Source organism: Ovis canadensis, chromosome 9 (assembly GCF_042477335.2).
Source record: "Ovis canadensis isolate MfBH-ARS-UI-01 breed Bighorn chromosome 9, ARS-UI_OviCan_v2, whole genome shotgun sequence".
NCBI classification, from domain to species: domain Eukaryota; kingdom Metazoa; phylum Chordata; class Mammalia; order Artiodactyla; family Bovidae; genus Ovis; species Ovis canadensis.
In genome coordinates, this window is record NC_091253.1 from 50,039,160 (window position 1) to 50,057,305 (window position 18,146).

At 42.5% G+C, this 18,146-nt stretch overlaps 2 protein-coding genes across 3 annotated transcripts in view; one reads left to right on the forward strand and one right to left on the reverse strand.

The window, feature by feature from the left end:
• The window catches only part of CLVS1 (clavesin 1), a 150,105-nt gene extending 147,420 nt beyond the window's left edge, over window positions 1-2,685 (forward strand). The window contains exon 5 of the mRNA XM_069600093.1: window positions 551-2,685. Within this exon, the coding sequence (XP_069456194.1) occupies window positions 551-638 (88 nt within the window). The 3' untranslated portion in view covers window positions 639-2,685. The remainder of the gene's footprint in view (window positions 1-550) is intronic.
• Window positions 1,620-18,146, reverse strand: part of ASPH (aspartate beta-hydroxylase) — a 191,595-nt gene continuing 175,068 nt past the window's right edge. For both annotated transcript variants that reach the window (XM_069600088.1, XM_069600089.1), the window contains exons 23-25: window positions 14,318-14,409; window positions 13,809-13,942; window positions 1,620-4,530 (exon numbers count right to left, since the gene is read on the reverse strand). In XM_069600088.1, the coding sequence (XP_069456189.1) occupies window positions 4,380-4,530; window positions 13,809-13,942; window positions 14,318-14,409 (377 nt within the window). In that variant the 3' untranslated portion in view covers window positions 1,620-4,379. The remainder of the gene's footprint in view (window positions 4,531-13,808; window positions 13,943-14,317; window positions 14,410-18,146) is intronic.

An 18,146-nucleotide genomic window follows, 5' to 3' on the forward strand; every position in this document is an offset into this window, starting at 1 on the left:
ACTCTGGGAGGTAGGTAATAGCTACCTGCAGGTAACAGGTAATAGCTCTGTTTTACAGATGAGAAAACCAAGGTCCAGAGTTCTAAGAACTTCCCCAAGACTCCTCAGTCATTAAGGAGCCAAGGATACATTTACAGCCTGATTCTACATCTTGTGCTATTAACACCATATATGACAGTTTCTTATGACCGTGAGACAAAGGCTCTCAAAAGTATTTTGAAACATAAAAAATCCAACAAAATTTATGAGACTTTATACATCTTAAGATCCACAGAATGTTTAGACAAAGGGGCGGAATTGTGGCTAGAACGTGTGTTTGTTTTATCAAAAGGAGATCCCTACAGAGGAAATTCCAAGATGCTTGGTTCCCTAAAAACGTGATGTAGAAGACACAAAAGCAAGGAAAACAGATACACAAGCGGGAGTAGTTGTATAGTTGAGCGTCTTGCTTAATCAGGGATCCATGAAGTCTGAAGGCCCTCCAAGATTCCAAAATAGCTAGCACCATGAATTGTCTGTAATCAGATCTTTTTCCTTCCCCTATTATTAGATCTCAGTCTGTGGTAGAAGCTGGGACTCTGAAACATGAGGAGAAGGGAGAGAATGAGAACACCCAGCCACTCCTGGCTCTGGACTGAACCCCGAGCCACCCCGTGCTCCCGACGTCACCACATCTCAGTGGTATCAGCCACGAGGAAGCGTTCGGCTCGACACAAGGGCCTCCTCTCCTGCCACCCAGTAATGACTGTCACCAGCCATTGGTCTGAGCAGCCAAAGTTGAACAAAGACTTGAGAGATGCATTTTTGTTTTTCAATGAGGGAATTGGAGGATGAAGCAAGGTAGTCATGGAAACAAGACTCCCCCACCCCATATTTATGTATTAAATGAGTTGAAAAGAGAAAAACTAAATCTGAGGCACACACCTCATTAGGACAAAGATTTCTCTGAGGCTTTGAAGAGATGCTCTCCAGTTTTTGCAGTTTAAAATTAAGTGCATTTCCAAGTAGATCCATAAGAATTTAAACTGTGCAGACACAATTTTCAAGTTTAATGTAGTGCAAAGCCCCAAGACAATAGTATCTCCGGTAATCTTCATTCCTACATTGAGTTATTTTCTTTGACCTCATCACCAGCACCCAATCTCAAATTGTTCAGCCTAAGAGCATGCTCTTGTAGGTCTGGCTATTTGCAGAGTTTGTTTGTTTTGATATCCTGCAAAAATGATTTTAATGTCACATCTTTGATGAGGCCACCAGCTGATTATCATGAGCTAATTTGAAACAAAGACACACAAATTGAAATATGACTATTTCATCTCAGCGATGTGGCTTCCCACAAGGAATGTATGTCTCCAGAGGGTAGGGGGTTATGTTGAAACTACATGTCAGTGGTTAATGAATCTTTTCAAGTTGCCTCACTTAGGTCACTACGGCAAGAAAAGTGCTACAAAAGCATTACACACCCAGTACGTCCCCCCACCTCCCTCCTGCAATCAGTTAAAGGTGCAAAGGATGGACCTGGCTGTTGTTAAGGGGGTAGGTATCAAACTTGGAGGAAGATCTTTAAGGATGGCTAAATATACAAGAACTGAAAATAAGAGAAGACGTGGAATGCAGGATGAAATGCCAAAGATCATTTTATTTATTTATTTTCCTTAGAAATGGAGTCCCCAGCTATCCATTCAAAGGAAACTAGATAAAAATAAACAGATATCATAGCATATGATATCCTTATCTGTGCCATGTTTCCCCAAACCAGTTGTATGTTTTTAGCTCTATCTCTTATTCTCCCAGCCATTCGCATGACATGGGCCTTCATTACTATGACCAGTTGGTGCTCAGTGTCAAAGAAAAAATACTTAATAGTTGATAATGAGCAGTAAAACATGATTTTACACTTTAAGTATTTGGGAGGGTCAATTTGTTGGCTAAAAAATTTCAAAGGTAAGAGGTGATTCAACTGGCCATAATCATCCTCAGTAGATATTATTACTAATTTTGATAATTTATCACATCTCTTTCTCAATAGATCTAGTGTTTTAATTTTTTTCTCCTGGTAGGAAATGATAACAGAAGTGATTTTTGTATTCCACTCTTGAAATAAAATTGAAATAGAATTTAAAATATTTCCCAATCAATTGCATCACAGTATAAATAAAACCAATTCATTTTGTGTAGACACTTCAAATAACAAGATACTAATACTGAAATAATTCTACCAATGCAGTGACTTTTCTTATATACCACAACATATTGAGGAATGATGAAGAATTAAAGCAAATTAGAAAACCCATTTTATTACTTGAGTTTATGAAACAGTTGTGGGATCCAAGTGTTTAAAATGCTACTGGAGTCAATTATTGCCGAACATTTTGCAACAGTAATAATAATTCTGGCTTTCCAATTGGCGATATTTAGAATCCTACTGTAGTGACCTGATTTTAAATACCATATTATAATTATTAAGTTAAGAAATTGTTTTTAACTCTATTCCATGATTTCATTAAATGAATGTAAGATGATGGTTCAACAGTGACAACTGCTACTTTGAATTTCTTTATGTGTATACAATATACATACAAGAACCCAATTCAGTAAGTGACATGAATGTTGCCGCGCGAGCACTAGAGTGCATTGTCCTTTGTCAGTCCTTTCTTCTGTTCAATAAATACTGAAGGACACAAATCCCTTTTATTTTTCAAGCGTTTGCTTTTCCTTCCAGACTTTGGTAGTTCACTCTGATTTTCCTCAAATGCTTCTTCATCTATTTTAGAGAGATTTTTCAGCATTGGCAAAACAGAAGGAAACAAGACAAATATTTTATAGACTCTTCAAAGGGAAGCTAATATCCTTAAGGACAAGCAAAAGCAGTCCAATAGCATTTTAAAGAACTGTTTTGTTTTCTCTTTTGATGATATAAAGAAAGCAACCTTCTTTGTCCTTCAATGGAAAAGAAAACACAAGTGAATTTTCCTCCCTGTGCATGGTAACCTGTATGTCATTTCTTTAGCATTTTTGTTCATATTGGCTTAAAATTCAGTGCATGAATATCATTACATTCTTATAGCTAACATTTCTAGTTAGCTTTGGTTTAAAACACACAAAATTTAATGCATTAATATTCCACTAAACTAATGATGTGGTCATCTTTGGAACAAGTAGGCAACTGTTCCTTCTAAGCAATGGCAAATTTTAAAATGAAATGGTCAATAATAATTGACACCTCAAAGTGAAGTTTAAATGGCAGAAGTTTCTCAAGCCAGGGAGATGTCAGAGTCTTTTGAACAACTGCAAAGAGGAAACAGTTTTGACATCCTATACCCAGAACAGACATCCGGGCATTTTTGGCCTTCCACTCTGTCATCCTTCTTAATTTTGCAAAGTTGTGATAGGAATCCTTTCAAAGACCTTCTCATTCACAAGGATCCAAAGTAGAAGACACTCTGGATTCCAGTCCGGTTTTATACATGCAAAGAGGCCGGAAGTCAGAGATCCTAGCAGCCCCCCATCGAGCTAATCCCAAGAGAAAATTCTCACTTGGAGAAATTTTTGTTTTCTTCCCCACAATGCCTGATATTTGTCATTAAAAAAATTTACACGTGTCATTGTTATAACTAAATATAAAATGACTCCAGGTCCTTTTTCAGTGTAAAAAGTTCCTCTTAGAAAGAAATACCATTTTTGTCAGTATTTCTGCCATTCACAGAGTGAGAAGAAAAATTAAGACTCCAGCTCTTAATGAAGACTAAAAAGCAAAGAGACTCAATGGGTGGGGAGCAGTACGGTTCATCAGACATTGGCATAATTATGTCTCTCAGCTTTGTATTAGGAAAACATAATTTTTTTTTCATGAGTGCCTTTTACTAAAAATAATTAAAATAGGGATGTCTGAGTTCACTGGGAAAGTTACCATTAAACAGAAGTATTTATGCAGCTTGTCATTAAACTCAACAAAAAAGTAGTGGTGTGTGATGATAAACCATCTAGCTACCCTAGAAAAATATAGTTGCATAGAAAAATTACAAACTAAAGCAATCCATTCACAGTTTCTACACGTATTCTCATTAATACTGATTCCCCCTATTCTAAGAGAAAAAAATATCTTTGGCCGGCAAGGTAGAAGCTATCGGGTTCACCTGGAATCCAGGCATCAGATGGGGGCTGTTATGGATGAAATACGGCAGGTATTTTCTATAAGAATTGCAGTGAGGCAGATATTCCCTTTAGTGTTTTCCATCCCTGGGAGGAGGTTTAGAATTTTTCAGGCTGCAAATCAAGAGAATTAAGGGCTGTGGTGTTTGAAGGTCTATGCCCACATCCAAGGAGACTGAACCAAAAAGGTGGTCTCTCTCCAGTGTGTCCTGAGCCTGCACAGAATGCTAAATTGCAGGAAGGCTGCGTCTCTGATGGGGTGTCAGCTCAGGGTGCCACACATCCACAATGAAGATGAGCCGGAAAGACGCGGCATCCTGCCACACCTCGTGTTCAAAGGAGTCGTCAAAGATGAGCACCTTGCCTTCTTCCCACATCCTGGAACAGAAAAGCACATCAGTGTGTGACTCAGTTGCCTGAGGATCCACCCATGGCTGTGTTCAGGAAGGGCCTCTGATGACAACCTCTGCAATAGGACCAGGTAAGTGGATACACGGGCTGTGAGGAGATCAAACCAGTCAATCCTAAAGGAAATCAAGGACTGATGCTGAAGCTCCAATACTTTAGCCACCTGATGCAAACAGTCAACTCACTGGAAAGATGCCTGATGCTGGGAAAGATTGAGGGCAGGAGGAGAAGGGGGTGACAAAGGAAGAGATGGTTAGATAGCATCACCAACTCAGCGGACATGAATTTGAGCAAACTCCAGAAGATAGTGGAGGACAGGGAAGCCTGGTGTGCTGCAGTCCATGGGGTCACAAAGAGTTGGACATGACTTACCGACTGAACAGCAACAACAAAAAGTAGAACACAGAATGTGTTCTTTCACTGGTGACTAAGAAACAATTTCAGGATTCTTCCCGTGAACATCAAGTTTCAGTGCTCAGCACTGAAGATGTACACAGGGCAGGGGACTGGAGTTAAAACTAAACTTATTCTTGGTACAAGCCTAGGCAAGGCTTCTTTATTTCGGCAAGCACTCAGACATGTGCCCCACCAGCTCATTACTGAGGTGACCTCTCAGTCAATGCCTCCATGCAAGAATCCACCTTGCTTGGGGCTGGTGGACTGGGATGACCCAGAGGGATGGTACGGAGAGGGAGGTGGGAGGGGGGTTCAGAATGGGGAACACGTGTATACCCGTGGCAGATTCATGTTGATGTATGGCAAAACCAATACAATATTGTAATTAACCTCCAATTAAAACAAATAAATTTATATTAAAAAAAAAAAGAATCCATCTTGCAATGCAAGCGACCTGGGTTCAACCCCTGGTCCAGGAAGATTCCATGTGCCTCAGAGCAACTAAATCCGAGTGCCACGACTATTGAGCCCTCGCAACACAACTAGAGAGTCTGAGTATCGCAACAAAAAGATCCCGCATGACTCAACTACTGAGCATGTAGTTCTAAAGCCCAGGAGCCCATGTGCCTGAGTGCGCTAGAACCCATACTCTGAGACAAGAGAAGCCATTGCAATGAACAGCCCATGCAGTGCAACTAGAGAGTAGCCCCTACTCGCCACAACTAGAGAAAAGCTCGCAAAGCAATGAAGATCCAGCATAACCAAAAGTAAATACATAAATAAAATTATAAATAAAAATAAAGTAATAATCATTTGCAAGTTAAAAGTCCCTTTAGGTTGGATAACAATGGTATCCTCTTGTGCAGAACACCTCATGTGCTGTCTCACACATCTACCCTAAAATCTTGCACTCACCAAATGAGTTGCTTAGCTCTTTGATTCAATTCCTCTAAAGGTTCAAAGAGTTTCCCTGGAGTCCCATCCAAGTATAACAAAAGACATGGGGCAGGGGGGGGGAATGGCATGCAAAAAGCAAAAACAGTACATTCATGTTCACAGAGATGCTGCTCACAGTAGCCATAAGGCGGGAGCAACCCCCATGCCCGCTGGCAGATGAATGGATAAATAAACATTTAGCTACATACAATGGGATATTCCTCAGCCTTAAGAGAGAAGAGAAATCTGACAATGCTACAACATGGATGAACCTCTAGGCCATTACGCTAAGTGAAATAAGCCACTCACACAAGGACAAATATTGTATGATTCCACTTACAGGTGGCACCTAGAGTAGTCAAATTCATATAAATTCAGAATTATGTTGGCTTCACTCCCTATGAGTCATTTAACCGTGTTTGAGAAAACTGAAAACTTACGAGGGCGCGTGATAATAAAAAGCTCTAAAACAATCTGCGAGATACAATTCCTGTGGGGATGACAAGTAATTCTCAACATTTATTGAGTGGTAGAGAGTTTAAATAGGTTCAGAGTTCCACTGGAGTCCCATCCAGGTATAACAAAAGACACGGGAGAAGGGCGTGCAAAAACCAGAAACAGTACATTCATGTTCACAGAGGCGTTGCTCACAGTAGCCATAGTACTGCATGTAATTAAATCAACTAAATAGAACATTCTAAGTTTGCACAAAATGACACTTTCCCTAGATTACGATAGGTATGAGAAAGTCAAAGATTTAGGCATGCTCAATGTGAGAAAATCTTCAAGCATTCCATTCATTAACTTAAATTGCTTGTAAATTGGGAAAAGCTTTTTAGTGTTGGGATGCGCTGGCTGGTTCATTCACGGAACCAGTACCTATAAATGTGGAACTTAAGTTAGCACTGGTTTGTGGTTTTGCAGATATTTTAGGCTAAATATGGATGAGAGTAAACCATTGATTAAACAGTTTCTTAAACAAGAAATCTGGGAGGTATTCCAAGGGGTTTGGAGTCCGTTAAGGTCATAAAATTCTATTAGATTTATTATATTTGCCTTGTCATTTTCTTTCAGATATTTTCCCAGAAAACAACAAAGATACTCAGTTACTTAATGTAGATTCTTAAATGTAGATTCCTTCCGAATATGTTAAAAAAATTCAATCACTTATGAAAGCTAAAATGACTAAAAGTGCAGCCCTAATTGGAAAGGACAATAAAATCCCATTCAAGTGACTGCCAACTGAAGTGACTTCGGTTCATCAAAAGATACGTCACCTATCTGGGAACAGATGAGGGTTTTCCAGAACAAAAAGAAACAGAACACCAAGATGTCAAAAGGTCTTTAGATCTCTTCTGAATGGAAAACAAAGACTCTCATTGTAATGAAAAGAAAAGAGTTTTTCCAGCCCACTTGCTTCGAGAGCAAATCTCCACCTCGTACAATTTATGTTAGTCACGCAGTCATGTATCTTTGCGACCCTACGGATTGTAGCCTGCCAGGTTCCTCTGTCCAGGGAATTCTCCAGGCAAGAATACTAGAGTGCATAGCCATGCCCTTCTCCGGGGGATCTTCCTGACCCAGGGACTGAACGTGCATCTCCTGCATTGCAGGCAGATTCTTTATCATCTGAGCCACCACATACAATTTATGCTCAATTTGTGACATGGGAAGAGGCCTTTAGGGAAAAGGTTTTACGAGCAGGTTTGGGAAGAAGGCTTCTTGGAGGCCCTCACCTAGCCTTCCTCTGAGGTTTCAGGAAGGCAGGAGGGAGGTGGGGGGACTGCACCCACTCTTCAGACACCTGCCTCGGCTTACTTTTAGAATTACTCACTACTATGAGGAGAATGTCTCTCCCTGGTTTGCCAAAAGATAGAAAAATATCTGGTCACAAGATAAACCAACATTACGTAATTCCTCAGTTTCTTAAATTATTGTAATTAATGATAATAGTATAATGGTGGGAGCACATGCCTAATAACTATAATTTTGTCATAGAATTACCATCAACATTAATAATGCTAAATAATGATATGAAGAGCTTACAGAGTCTTCCATCTAAAAATTGTATAGATCATATCTCAGTGATCTTTCCAAAAGGTTCTGAGATACACACATGACATGGTTCTAATTTTCCAGCAGAGTGTTTTTTCACACGAAATCCAGTTCAGATGCCTGCAGTGACATTGTGCTGTTGTGGAAGCAGCAGAAAGGCACTAGGCTTGATTCATTACAGCCAGACCGCTAGCCCCAGATCATGGTTCTAGGGAACATCCCAGTGCCTACAGCTGTTATGCTAACGTTCCCGGCAAGGTATTTCAGTAAGCTGAGTGGAATACAGAAAAGGGTCCAAGAGCTCAGGAATAAGGCTGCTGTAACACAGCTCATATTAAAAAGCAGAGACGTTACTTTGCCAACAAAGGTCCGTCTAGTCAAGGCTATGGTTTTTCCAGTGGTCGTGTATGGATGTGAGAGGACTGTGAAGAAAGCTGAGCACCGAAGAATTAATGCTTTTGAACTGTGGTGTTGGAGGAGACTCTTGAGAGTCCCTTGGACTGCAAGGAGATCCAACCAGTCCGTCCTAAAGGAGATCAGTCCTGGGTGTTCATTGGAAGGAATGATGCTGAAGCTGAAACTCCAATACTTTGGCTACCTCATGTGAAGAGCTGACTCATTGGAAAAGACCTTGATGCTGGGAGGGGTTGGGGGCAAGAGGAGAAGGGGATGACAGAGAATGAGATGGCTGGATGGCATCACCAACTCGATGAACTTGAGTTTGGGTAAACTCCGGGAGTTGGTGATGGACAGGGAGGCCTGGCGTGCTGCGATTCAGGGGGTCGCAAAGAGTTGGACATGACTGAGCAACTGAACTGAACTGAACTGAACACAGCTCTTATTAATCTTGATTCACTGAAACCCCACAGGTTCTGACTGCATTGGAAATCCTGGCACATATGGAATTGAAATGTAAAACTGCATTATGGCTGATTCTCTCCTCCTAATATATGTAGACAGAATATATACACACATACCTTCTTTGCTTGCCCATCTGTCATCTATCTATCTATCTATCTACCTATCTTTCCATCAATCCACCCATCCACCCATCAATCTATCCATCATCTCTATCTAACAGGAGACAGCACTTTTCTGAAACTAGGACATCTGTGTCCTTGTTTTGACCCTGCCAACTAGCCATGTTGCTGTGACAAGCATGTCATCCATGGGCCTCAGTTTCCCCATCTGTGCAATGATGTGGGTGGACCAGATGGCCTTCAAGTCTCCTTGCAGCATGGAAATTCTCATAATTCTCTGAGTCAAGCTGTCGACTAGGACTTTAGTCTTCACATTACACTTTATAGGATATATTTCACAACACTGTCCTTTGAAAAATGGGTATGGTATTTGCTGTTTTGTTTAAAGTCAAAACATTAATTTCAATAAAAGACGGCAAACTTGACAAAGAAGTTCTTTTCCCAATAGGTTCTATATATACCTTCCCCCAGGGTATCTCTCTACATCCTCCTGGGGAGCCCAGTTTTGGCCAGGCTGCCACAGGGGCCCCTCCAGGTGGCTGGGGGCTTCTGCCCTGCTGACCAGCCCCTGTGCAGCCTTTCTATATAACCTCTGACTTCCTCCTCTTGGTCCTGGGTCACCAGGTAGCAGAGGGCTAAGAAAGCCAAGAAGGGAGGAGAAAGAAAGGAAAGATGGAGAGAAACTTCATGAGGCCACAGAGCTGGGATGCCTCTCTGCCCTTTCTCCCACATCGGAGGTGAGGGGGCAGGGAAGCAAAAGGAGGAAAAGAGGGGGTGGCTACCTGCGGTGTCTGGCTGCACCCCCGACCCAGCATCCCTCCCAGCCCCAGGCCTATCAAACTGCAGACCCTGTCTGTTTCTTACCATCCCTTCATCAGCCCTGGCCCCCACATCCTCCGCTGACTTCCATCTCCCTCCCCACTTTCAGCTCCTCAGGGCCCCGACCCCACCCCCATCAGAGTGCATGCTGCAGGTTCTAAGGACCACCTCTGATGATTCCAGGAGACTTGGTCTCACTCCTGGGAATGTGAGGGGCACAAGCCCCCGTTTCTGCAGCAATCAGAGATGGGTACAATAGAAGCTCAAAAATACTGAGTGCATTCTATCACATCACACACTGTAAATACAGCTCTGCTGCTGCTGCTGCTAAGTCGCTTCAGTCGTGTCCAACTGTGTGTGACCCCATAGACGGCAGCCCATCAGGCTCACTCATCCCTGGGATTCTCCAGGCAAGAACACTGGAGTGGGTTGCCATTACCTTCTCCAATGCATGAAGGTGAAAAGTGAAAGTGAAGTTGCTCAGTCATGTCCGACTCTTAGCGACCCCACGGACTGCAGCCTACCAGGCTCCTCCATACATGGGATTTTCCAGGCAAGAGTACTGGAGTGGGGTGCCATTGCCTTCTCCGAAATACAGCTCTGAATGCATTTATTTATATGGATTACTGTAATACTCAAAACCACACCAAGACATAGTTTTATTCTCCCCATTTTACAGGAGGAAAGTGAGGCTTAGTGAGGTCATGTGAGCTGCCTAAAGTTACACTGCATAAGACGGAACGCCAGGATTTGAACTCCGGTCATGTGACTTTGGGCCCTGGTGGCTCAGTCAGTAATGAAACTGCCTGCAATGTAGGAAATGCGGGTTCAATCCCTGGGAGGGGAAGATCCCCTGGAAAAGGAAATGGCTACCCACTCCAGTATTCCTGCCTGAGCAGAGGAGTCTGGTGGGCTACAGTCCATGGGGCTGCAAAGAGTCTGACACGACTAAGCAACTAACACTGTCACTCTCACTTTCGCCTCAGCTGAAAAATAGAGATGTTAATCATCCCGGGTACGCAGGGTTGTTGTGAAGGTTATTAAGTGAATGTATGCAGAGTGCCTGGCACATAGAAAGCACAATGTCTATAATCACTATGTGCTTCCTCCTTATGAATACACATATATAGACACGGATAAGCATCTGGACAATATCTCTGAGTACTGAGATCAAAAATAATTATTTCTTTTCTTTTTTTGTATTTGTGTTTTTTAAATTACATAGCAGGAGCATGCATCAGTTTTGCCAACGGAAAGCATTATTCATTTTAAATGATAATTTTATTTGTCATGATAGAAGATTGCATACCTGCGAGCTTATGTCCAGATAAAAAGTGCTATGTTCTGCAGTGATGGAACCTTTAAACACAGATGCATGCTAGAAGGAATTGCAAAACACTGAGGAAACAGCAGTGTGATTATTAATACCTGAGAACTGTGACGCACAAATTGCCACTCTTTCAAAAGTTGAGAAGCTCTGAAAAATTGCTTCCTGTTGCTGAGCACAAGGAAGCCCGATTTCTCGGTATGTGTGCTTCTGTTTCCATGCCAATGTTACTACCACAATAACAGCGTGAAACTTCCAGATTTCATATTACAGTCTTTCTGTCCTCAGAGTTTATAAACTGACCCTGCTTTCAGCTCTTTAGCTATTTTCACTAGCAGCCTTGCACAGTGTTTTAATGTCAGTTGATCCATTTTGCTCATGAAAAACACTCTTTGTAATGAAATATTTAGCCTGACCCAACCACCCTTGAGTTAAGGATTACAAAGGATGAGAATGTAACGCAACATAAAACAAGTACAATAAGGACATGGAGAAGGATGCTGACCCACAATGATGAGATGGAGGAAGGACACTAATGCTTCAAAACTCCTCAGGGACAAGACAGATGAAACAGTCCATCCTCCAAAAATTCGCCTCCAGATCCAATGAGAGTTTGCCGGGAGGAGCGAGTGGCAAACACTTTTTAATATCACTATAAATTTGTAAAATATACCACCTGCTTAGGAAATCCCATGGACACAGGAGCCTGGTGGGCTATAGTCTATGGGGTTGCAGAGTTGGACACGACTGAGTGACTAACAGTTTCACTTTTTCTCTGTCAAAGTTCCCAAGTCTCAGTGGCAAATGAGCTGGCTGCCTGTCCACTGACCACCTGCAGCATCCTTATCCTCTCTTATGACTCCTGACTTTTGAGCTGTGTTAGCTCCCTGATTGGACACCCTGGTAGGGTAAGACCCCAACTTGAGTCATCGTGGAATCCCCCTCAGCACTGGGTGCTACTGCACCAGGTCTGGGCTGGCGGGTGTGTGCCAACAACCAAAGGAATGACCTGCACACTCCCGAACACCTCTCCATCAGACCTCCACTAAGGGTCCTGAGAAATGGGTAAGAAGATAATAACCTGGTTTCTGCCCTCCAGGCACTTACAGCTCAGTTCCAGAGATTAGATTAATATGCACTAATTAATAAAAGCAATAATAATAATAAATAAATAATAATCAATCAATAATTAATAAATAAAAGCAATTCCCTGGTGGCTCAGATGGTAAAGAATCTGCCTGGAATGCAGGAGACCTGGGTTCAGTCCCTGGGTTGGGAAGATCCCCTGGAGGAGGGCATGGCAATCCACTCCAGTATTCTTGCCTGGAGAATCCCCATGGACAGAGGAGCCAGATGGGCTACAGTCCGTGGGGTCACCAAGAGTGGGACATGACTGAACAACTAAGCACAGTACAGCAATGGAGATAAAGAACAGGATCACTGACAACATACCCTGTACCTACTCTAAGAAGTCAAAGAAGAGGTTCCTTTTCTGGAATGAAATTGGATCTTAGTAGTGTGTTTATTTTGGATGGGTGAAAAGATAGGCATTCCAGGGGATCAGAGTAATAGGATCAGGACTAGAATAAAGCATCAAAAGAAGCTGCTTGAACAGTCACCCTTCCCCTGCTTGGGACAGTCCCCAGGCTAAGTGCCTTGTATGCATTATTTAGTCTAATCTGGACAACAATCCTGCAGAGTAGATAGCATCACTGCCAATTTGATAAGTAAGGAGACTGAAGCTGCAGGGGATTAAGTAACCAGCCAAGGTTGCACAGGATTAGCTGGCAGAGCTGGGATTTGAAAAGGCAGCCATTGTGCCATGCTGTGTCCTCTACAGCAAGACACAAATATCACCAGGTGTTTGCTTCAGGAAGGAGACTCTTTGTATTGATGAACAGTTTAAACTGTAAAGCATGAACACAATGTGTCTTGTGTATAGGGCTTAGCTGACTCTGACAAGCTGATAAGTTAGCTGACTCCGAATGTAGATTTGTCCACCTAGAAAGAGAAGCAAGATGGCTCATCAACCAGACGAGAGTGATCTGGGGAGAAATGATGAAGGAGGGCCGCCCTAGAACTGGGGAGTATCTCTGATCAACAGGGGGGTTCCCTGGTGGCTCAGATGGTAAAGAATCTGCCCATAATATGGGAGACTCAGGTTGGATTCCTGGGTTGGGAAGATCCCCTGAAGGAGGGCATGGCAACCCACTCCAGTATTCTTGCCTGGAGAATCCCATGGACAGAGGAGTCTGGTGGGCTACGATCCATGGGGTCTCAAAGAGTCAAACACGACTGAGCAAACAAACACTTTCACTTTTTTCTTTCACTTTCTGATCAACAGAAAGCACACAGTCTAATGAAGTTGGATTAATACCTCTAACCCTAGTCTATTTCAGTCACAAAGTGAAATGAAAGTGAAAGTGAAGTCGCTCAGTCATGTCCGACTCTTTGCAACCCCATGGACTGTAGCCCGCCAGGCTCCTCCGTTTATGGGATTCTCCAAGCAAGAATACTGGAGTGGGTTGCCATTTCCTTCTCCAGGGGATCTTTCCTACCCAGAGATCGAACTGAGGTCTCCCACATTGCAGGCAGATGCTTTAACCTCTGAGCCACCAGGGAAGCCCCTTTAGTCACAAAGGAAGGGAAATAATCCACCTGAATGTAGCTTTGCTGTAATGAGCATCCATTGTCAGAGGTGATGAAATAGACAGAAAATGATGGGGGGAGCATACCTGGTCTCGTTGGCGCATCGGATCTTGCAGCCTTCCTTGGGAATCACCAAGCCCAGGTGCATTCGGAGCCTACAGTTCGTGGGTCCCGTGTGCGGCCACACATGGGTTCCCGGGTGCATAATGGAATATTTGATCTGCACAGAAAACATAACCCCTGTTCATCCCCTTATCAAGGTGTGGGAGAACCACTAAATTAAAGCAACAGTACAAAATTACTGTCAATTTTGATTAGAGCCATCACAGCACTCAGAATTTATGTTCTCATCCTATTTCTTTGTAAAGGAACTAAAAATAAGGACTCCCATTTCCCACACAGCTATAAACAGTGAACATTTTCCATTCTCAATGCTGCCGTCAAGGCCATGAAATTGTTTCATTAAAATGCGAGTGAAAGAAGAGACATTCAGTGGGTCAAAGAAAATGACCATTTCTTCGTAAACATCAGCATTTCCATTTATTCTCCTGATAACTGACTGTGTCCTCCCCAGAAATGAAAACATTCTTGGTACCTGTCCTCTTCGGCATCCTGTTGTCTCAGGGAATTTATCTAGTAAAGAACAGGTCTTAGGAGCTCCTTTACAGGCATTTTCATTTTTTCTTCCTAGAACAATAAATGATAAAACCACTGTCAGGAACAAATCACAGTAAAGCTTTAACTCATCCTGTTTTGACCGTATACAACCTACATTGTCCTCCTCACTGTAAGAATGAGAAGGCTAGGACTTCCCTGGTAGTCCAGTGGCAAGACTTCGAGCTCCCAATACAGGAGGCCCCAGGTTCAATCCCTAGTCAGGGAACTAGATCCCACATGCTGCAACTAAGAGTTCACGTGCTGCAACTAAGACTCAGCACAGCCAAATAAATAAACAAATATTAAAGAAAAGCCAAAGGAATCAATTTTTAAAAATGAGAGGCTGAATAGACACAAGAAGACACAATGTTCTGTTGCAATAGATAGTGACTGGCAGAGTAAGGAGCAGAATACTCTACTCATTGGCCTAATGGACAGGGCATGTGTTACATACCTATTTCCCTTCTGTGGCAGGCAGAATAATGGCCCTTCCCAAAGAGGATCACAACCTAAGTCCAGTAACTTGTAAATATATTCGGTAACATGGCAAAGGGAAATTAAGTTTGCATATGACGCTGAGATTACTAACCAGCTGACCTTTAAAAAAGGAGATTATTGTGGATGAACTGGATGGGCCCAGTGTAATCACAGGGTCTAAATACACAAGGAGCAGAGAGTCAAGGCCAGAGGGACACAGCATGAGGAAGACGTGACCGGCTATTGCTGGTTCTGAAGACGGAAGGGGACCACAAGCTAAAGAATGTGGGCAACTTCCAGCAGTCAGAGCCACCAGAAGCCACCCTGATGACACTTTAATTTTAGCTCAGTGAGACCCACTTCTGACCTCTAAATTGTAAAGATAATACATCTGGGTTATCTTAAGCCACTAAATTTATGGTAATCTGTTACAGTGGCCACAGTAAATTAATCCACCCACCCTAAGGAAGCAAAATAGATTAGTGCATTTTCCAGGATTATATGCTAATAACCTAAACATTATTTTTCATTGAAATTTAATGAATTTTTCAAAGTACATCTCCTTTTTAACGTGCTGAAGAGGGAAGAGGGAAGGAGGTCTCTGGGAGACACGGGTTTCTCTGAGTGACTGTCAAGAACACAGATGTAGGTAGAATCTGGAGCACCCTGGACCATGCAACTTTCCTCACCATCTACAAAATCACTGTTTCTTAGGAATGACGTACTCAGGAACGTACAGTGCATTTGCTCTCATGGAGGAGTATAAACGATATATTTTCTTGAAAGATAGAGACATTTTAACTCCCAGAGTCCATGTTCTTAACTGTGACCTAAGACTGCCCCTATTACTGTTATATAATATATAATTATTATGTAATAAAAAACTAGTATCACGATCATTTATCTGTCAGACCTTTGAACACTCACTGATCCTAGTAACAACCACATACTTAAGGCACTATTTTCATAGTCATTTTTCAGCTGAGGAATCTGAGGCCCAGAGATTCAGGAACAGGCCCACATTACACAGTAACAAGTGGTACAGCCAGGACCCCAACTCAGGACCCTACGGCTCCAGAGGCTATGCTTTAAAGCATGATTTACCATTTTGTTACATCCTGGATGTGAACATAGCTGTGCGGAACAAACCATTCTGCTGAGGAGAAAATGTCCAGCAGCCAAACGCAGTGTGGTTCTGTTATTTTATTATTTCCCACACAGTTTAAAGTAACTTTCAAGAAGTGATAAACTCTGCTTCTTTGGGGAAAAACAGCCTTAGAAAGAGATCTAAATGCCAATGCAAATCTGAGAAAACCAACTGAATATTTCATTTACATGCGAAGAATACATTTTAAGAGGGATATTCACGGAGCCACCTTGGAAGGAAAGCTATGACCAACCTAGATGCATATTAAAGAGCAGAGACATTACTTTGCCAACAAAGGTCCATATAGTCAAAGTATCTTAGATGGTATAGTGTCTGCCTGCAACATGGAAGACCCAGGTTTGACCCCTGGGTCAGGAAGATCCTCTGGAGAAGGAAATGGCAACCCACTCTAGTACTCTTGCCTGGAAAATCCTATGGATGGAGGAGCCTGGTAGGCTACTGTCCATGGGGTCACAAAGAGTTGGACATGACTGAGCAACTTCACTTATGGTTTTTCCAGTAGTCATGTATGGATGTGAGAGTTGGACTACAAAGAAAGCTGAATGCTGAAAACTGATGCTTTTGAACCATGCTGTTGGACAAGACTCTTGAGAGTCCCTTGGACAGCAAGGAGATCAAACCAGTGAATACTGCAGGAAATCAATCCTGAATACTCATTGGAAGGACTGATGATAAAGCTGAAACTCCAATACTTTGGCCATCTGATGCGAAGAGCTGACTCATTTGAAAAGACCCTGATGCTGGGAAAAATTGAAGGCAGGAGGAGAAGGGATGACAGAGGACTAGATGGTTGGATGGCATCACCAACTCAATGGAGATTAGTTTGAGCAAGCTCCAGGAGATGGTGAAGGACAGGGAAGCCTGGCCTGCTGTAGTCCATGGGGTCGCAAAGAGTCAGACACGACTGAGAGACTGAACGACAACAATTCATGGAGCAGAGGTTTTTAAAGGTCCTGGTTCTGAAGTTTCATTAGGCTCTACGGTGGGAAGCCAACAGGTTCATCTTGCATGACAACACTGATCAGTTGACAGTGACTACACTGTCAGCTGATCAGTGTGTTGAGAAGAATTCAGAGGTTTGCCTTGAGTTCATCCAGAAAGGCTCTTGGAATCAGGTAGCACTGTCTCCCATGGGCTCTGGGAAACAAAACCACTGCGCATGTGTGGCATACTTGCTAACTGTATGTTTTACCGTTCATCGTCGTGGCAATAAATGAACAAAACAGATGTTCTGTAACACCCACACAGCAATTTGAAAGCATCTGTGGGGAAAAATTCATATGTATATTTCTTGTCTCTTTGTTTTTTCTCTAACTCAAAAAAGCCGATCGTTTAAAGGGAATACTGAAGCTCTGATATTCTGGCCACCTGATGTGAATGAAGAGCCGACTCACTGGAAAAACCCGTTGTGCTGGGAAAGACTGAAGGCAAAACAAAGGAGGTGGCAGAGGATGAGATGGTTGGATGGCATCATCAACTCAATGGACATGAATTTGAGCAAACTCTGGGAGACAGTGGAAGACAGAGGAGCCTAGTGTGCTGCAGTCCATGGGGCTGCAAAGAGTGGGACACAACTTAGTGAGTAAACAACAACAACATATACTTGAGAACTGACTGGGCTGCTTAGAGACCTTTTGTGATTCCCACTTACATATGGATGGAAACCAAGCTTGAAGCCACAGCTTCAAGGCCTTCAAGTATCCAGTAGCATCCTTTCCTAACTAGACTAGACAACCTCTAAGTCTCTACTAAGTCAGATCCATATGGGCCTCTTATTGGACCTGAGTTCTCAGTGTTGCTAAGCAACAGCCCTACCACCTCCCTCCCCACATTTTCCTGACCCCACTGTCTGCAGGCTGACAGGGCATCTTCCTTCAGGGACTCCACCCTGCTTCTATGCAAGCTACATAACTGGATGCCATCAAAAGTCCTTAAACTGTGCATTTATTTCCAGAAAATACTGGATTCCTCCCAGAAGACTAGAACCACAAACAAAAGACTACACAGAACCTTAATAAAACTTCCTAAAAGAGAAACTATTTTATGATCAAAAAATAAAACTAGAAATTAATTTCTAGTTAATTGACTGCAACTGATTGAAAAATGGGTATGTATAGAACAC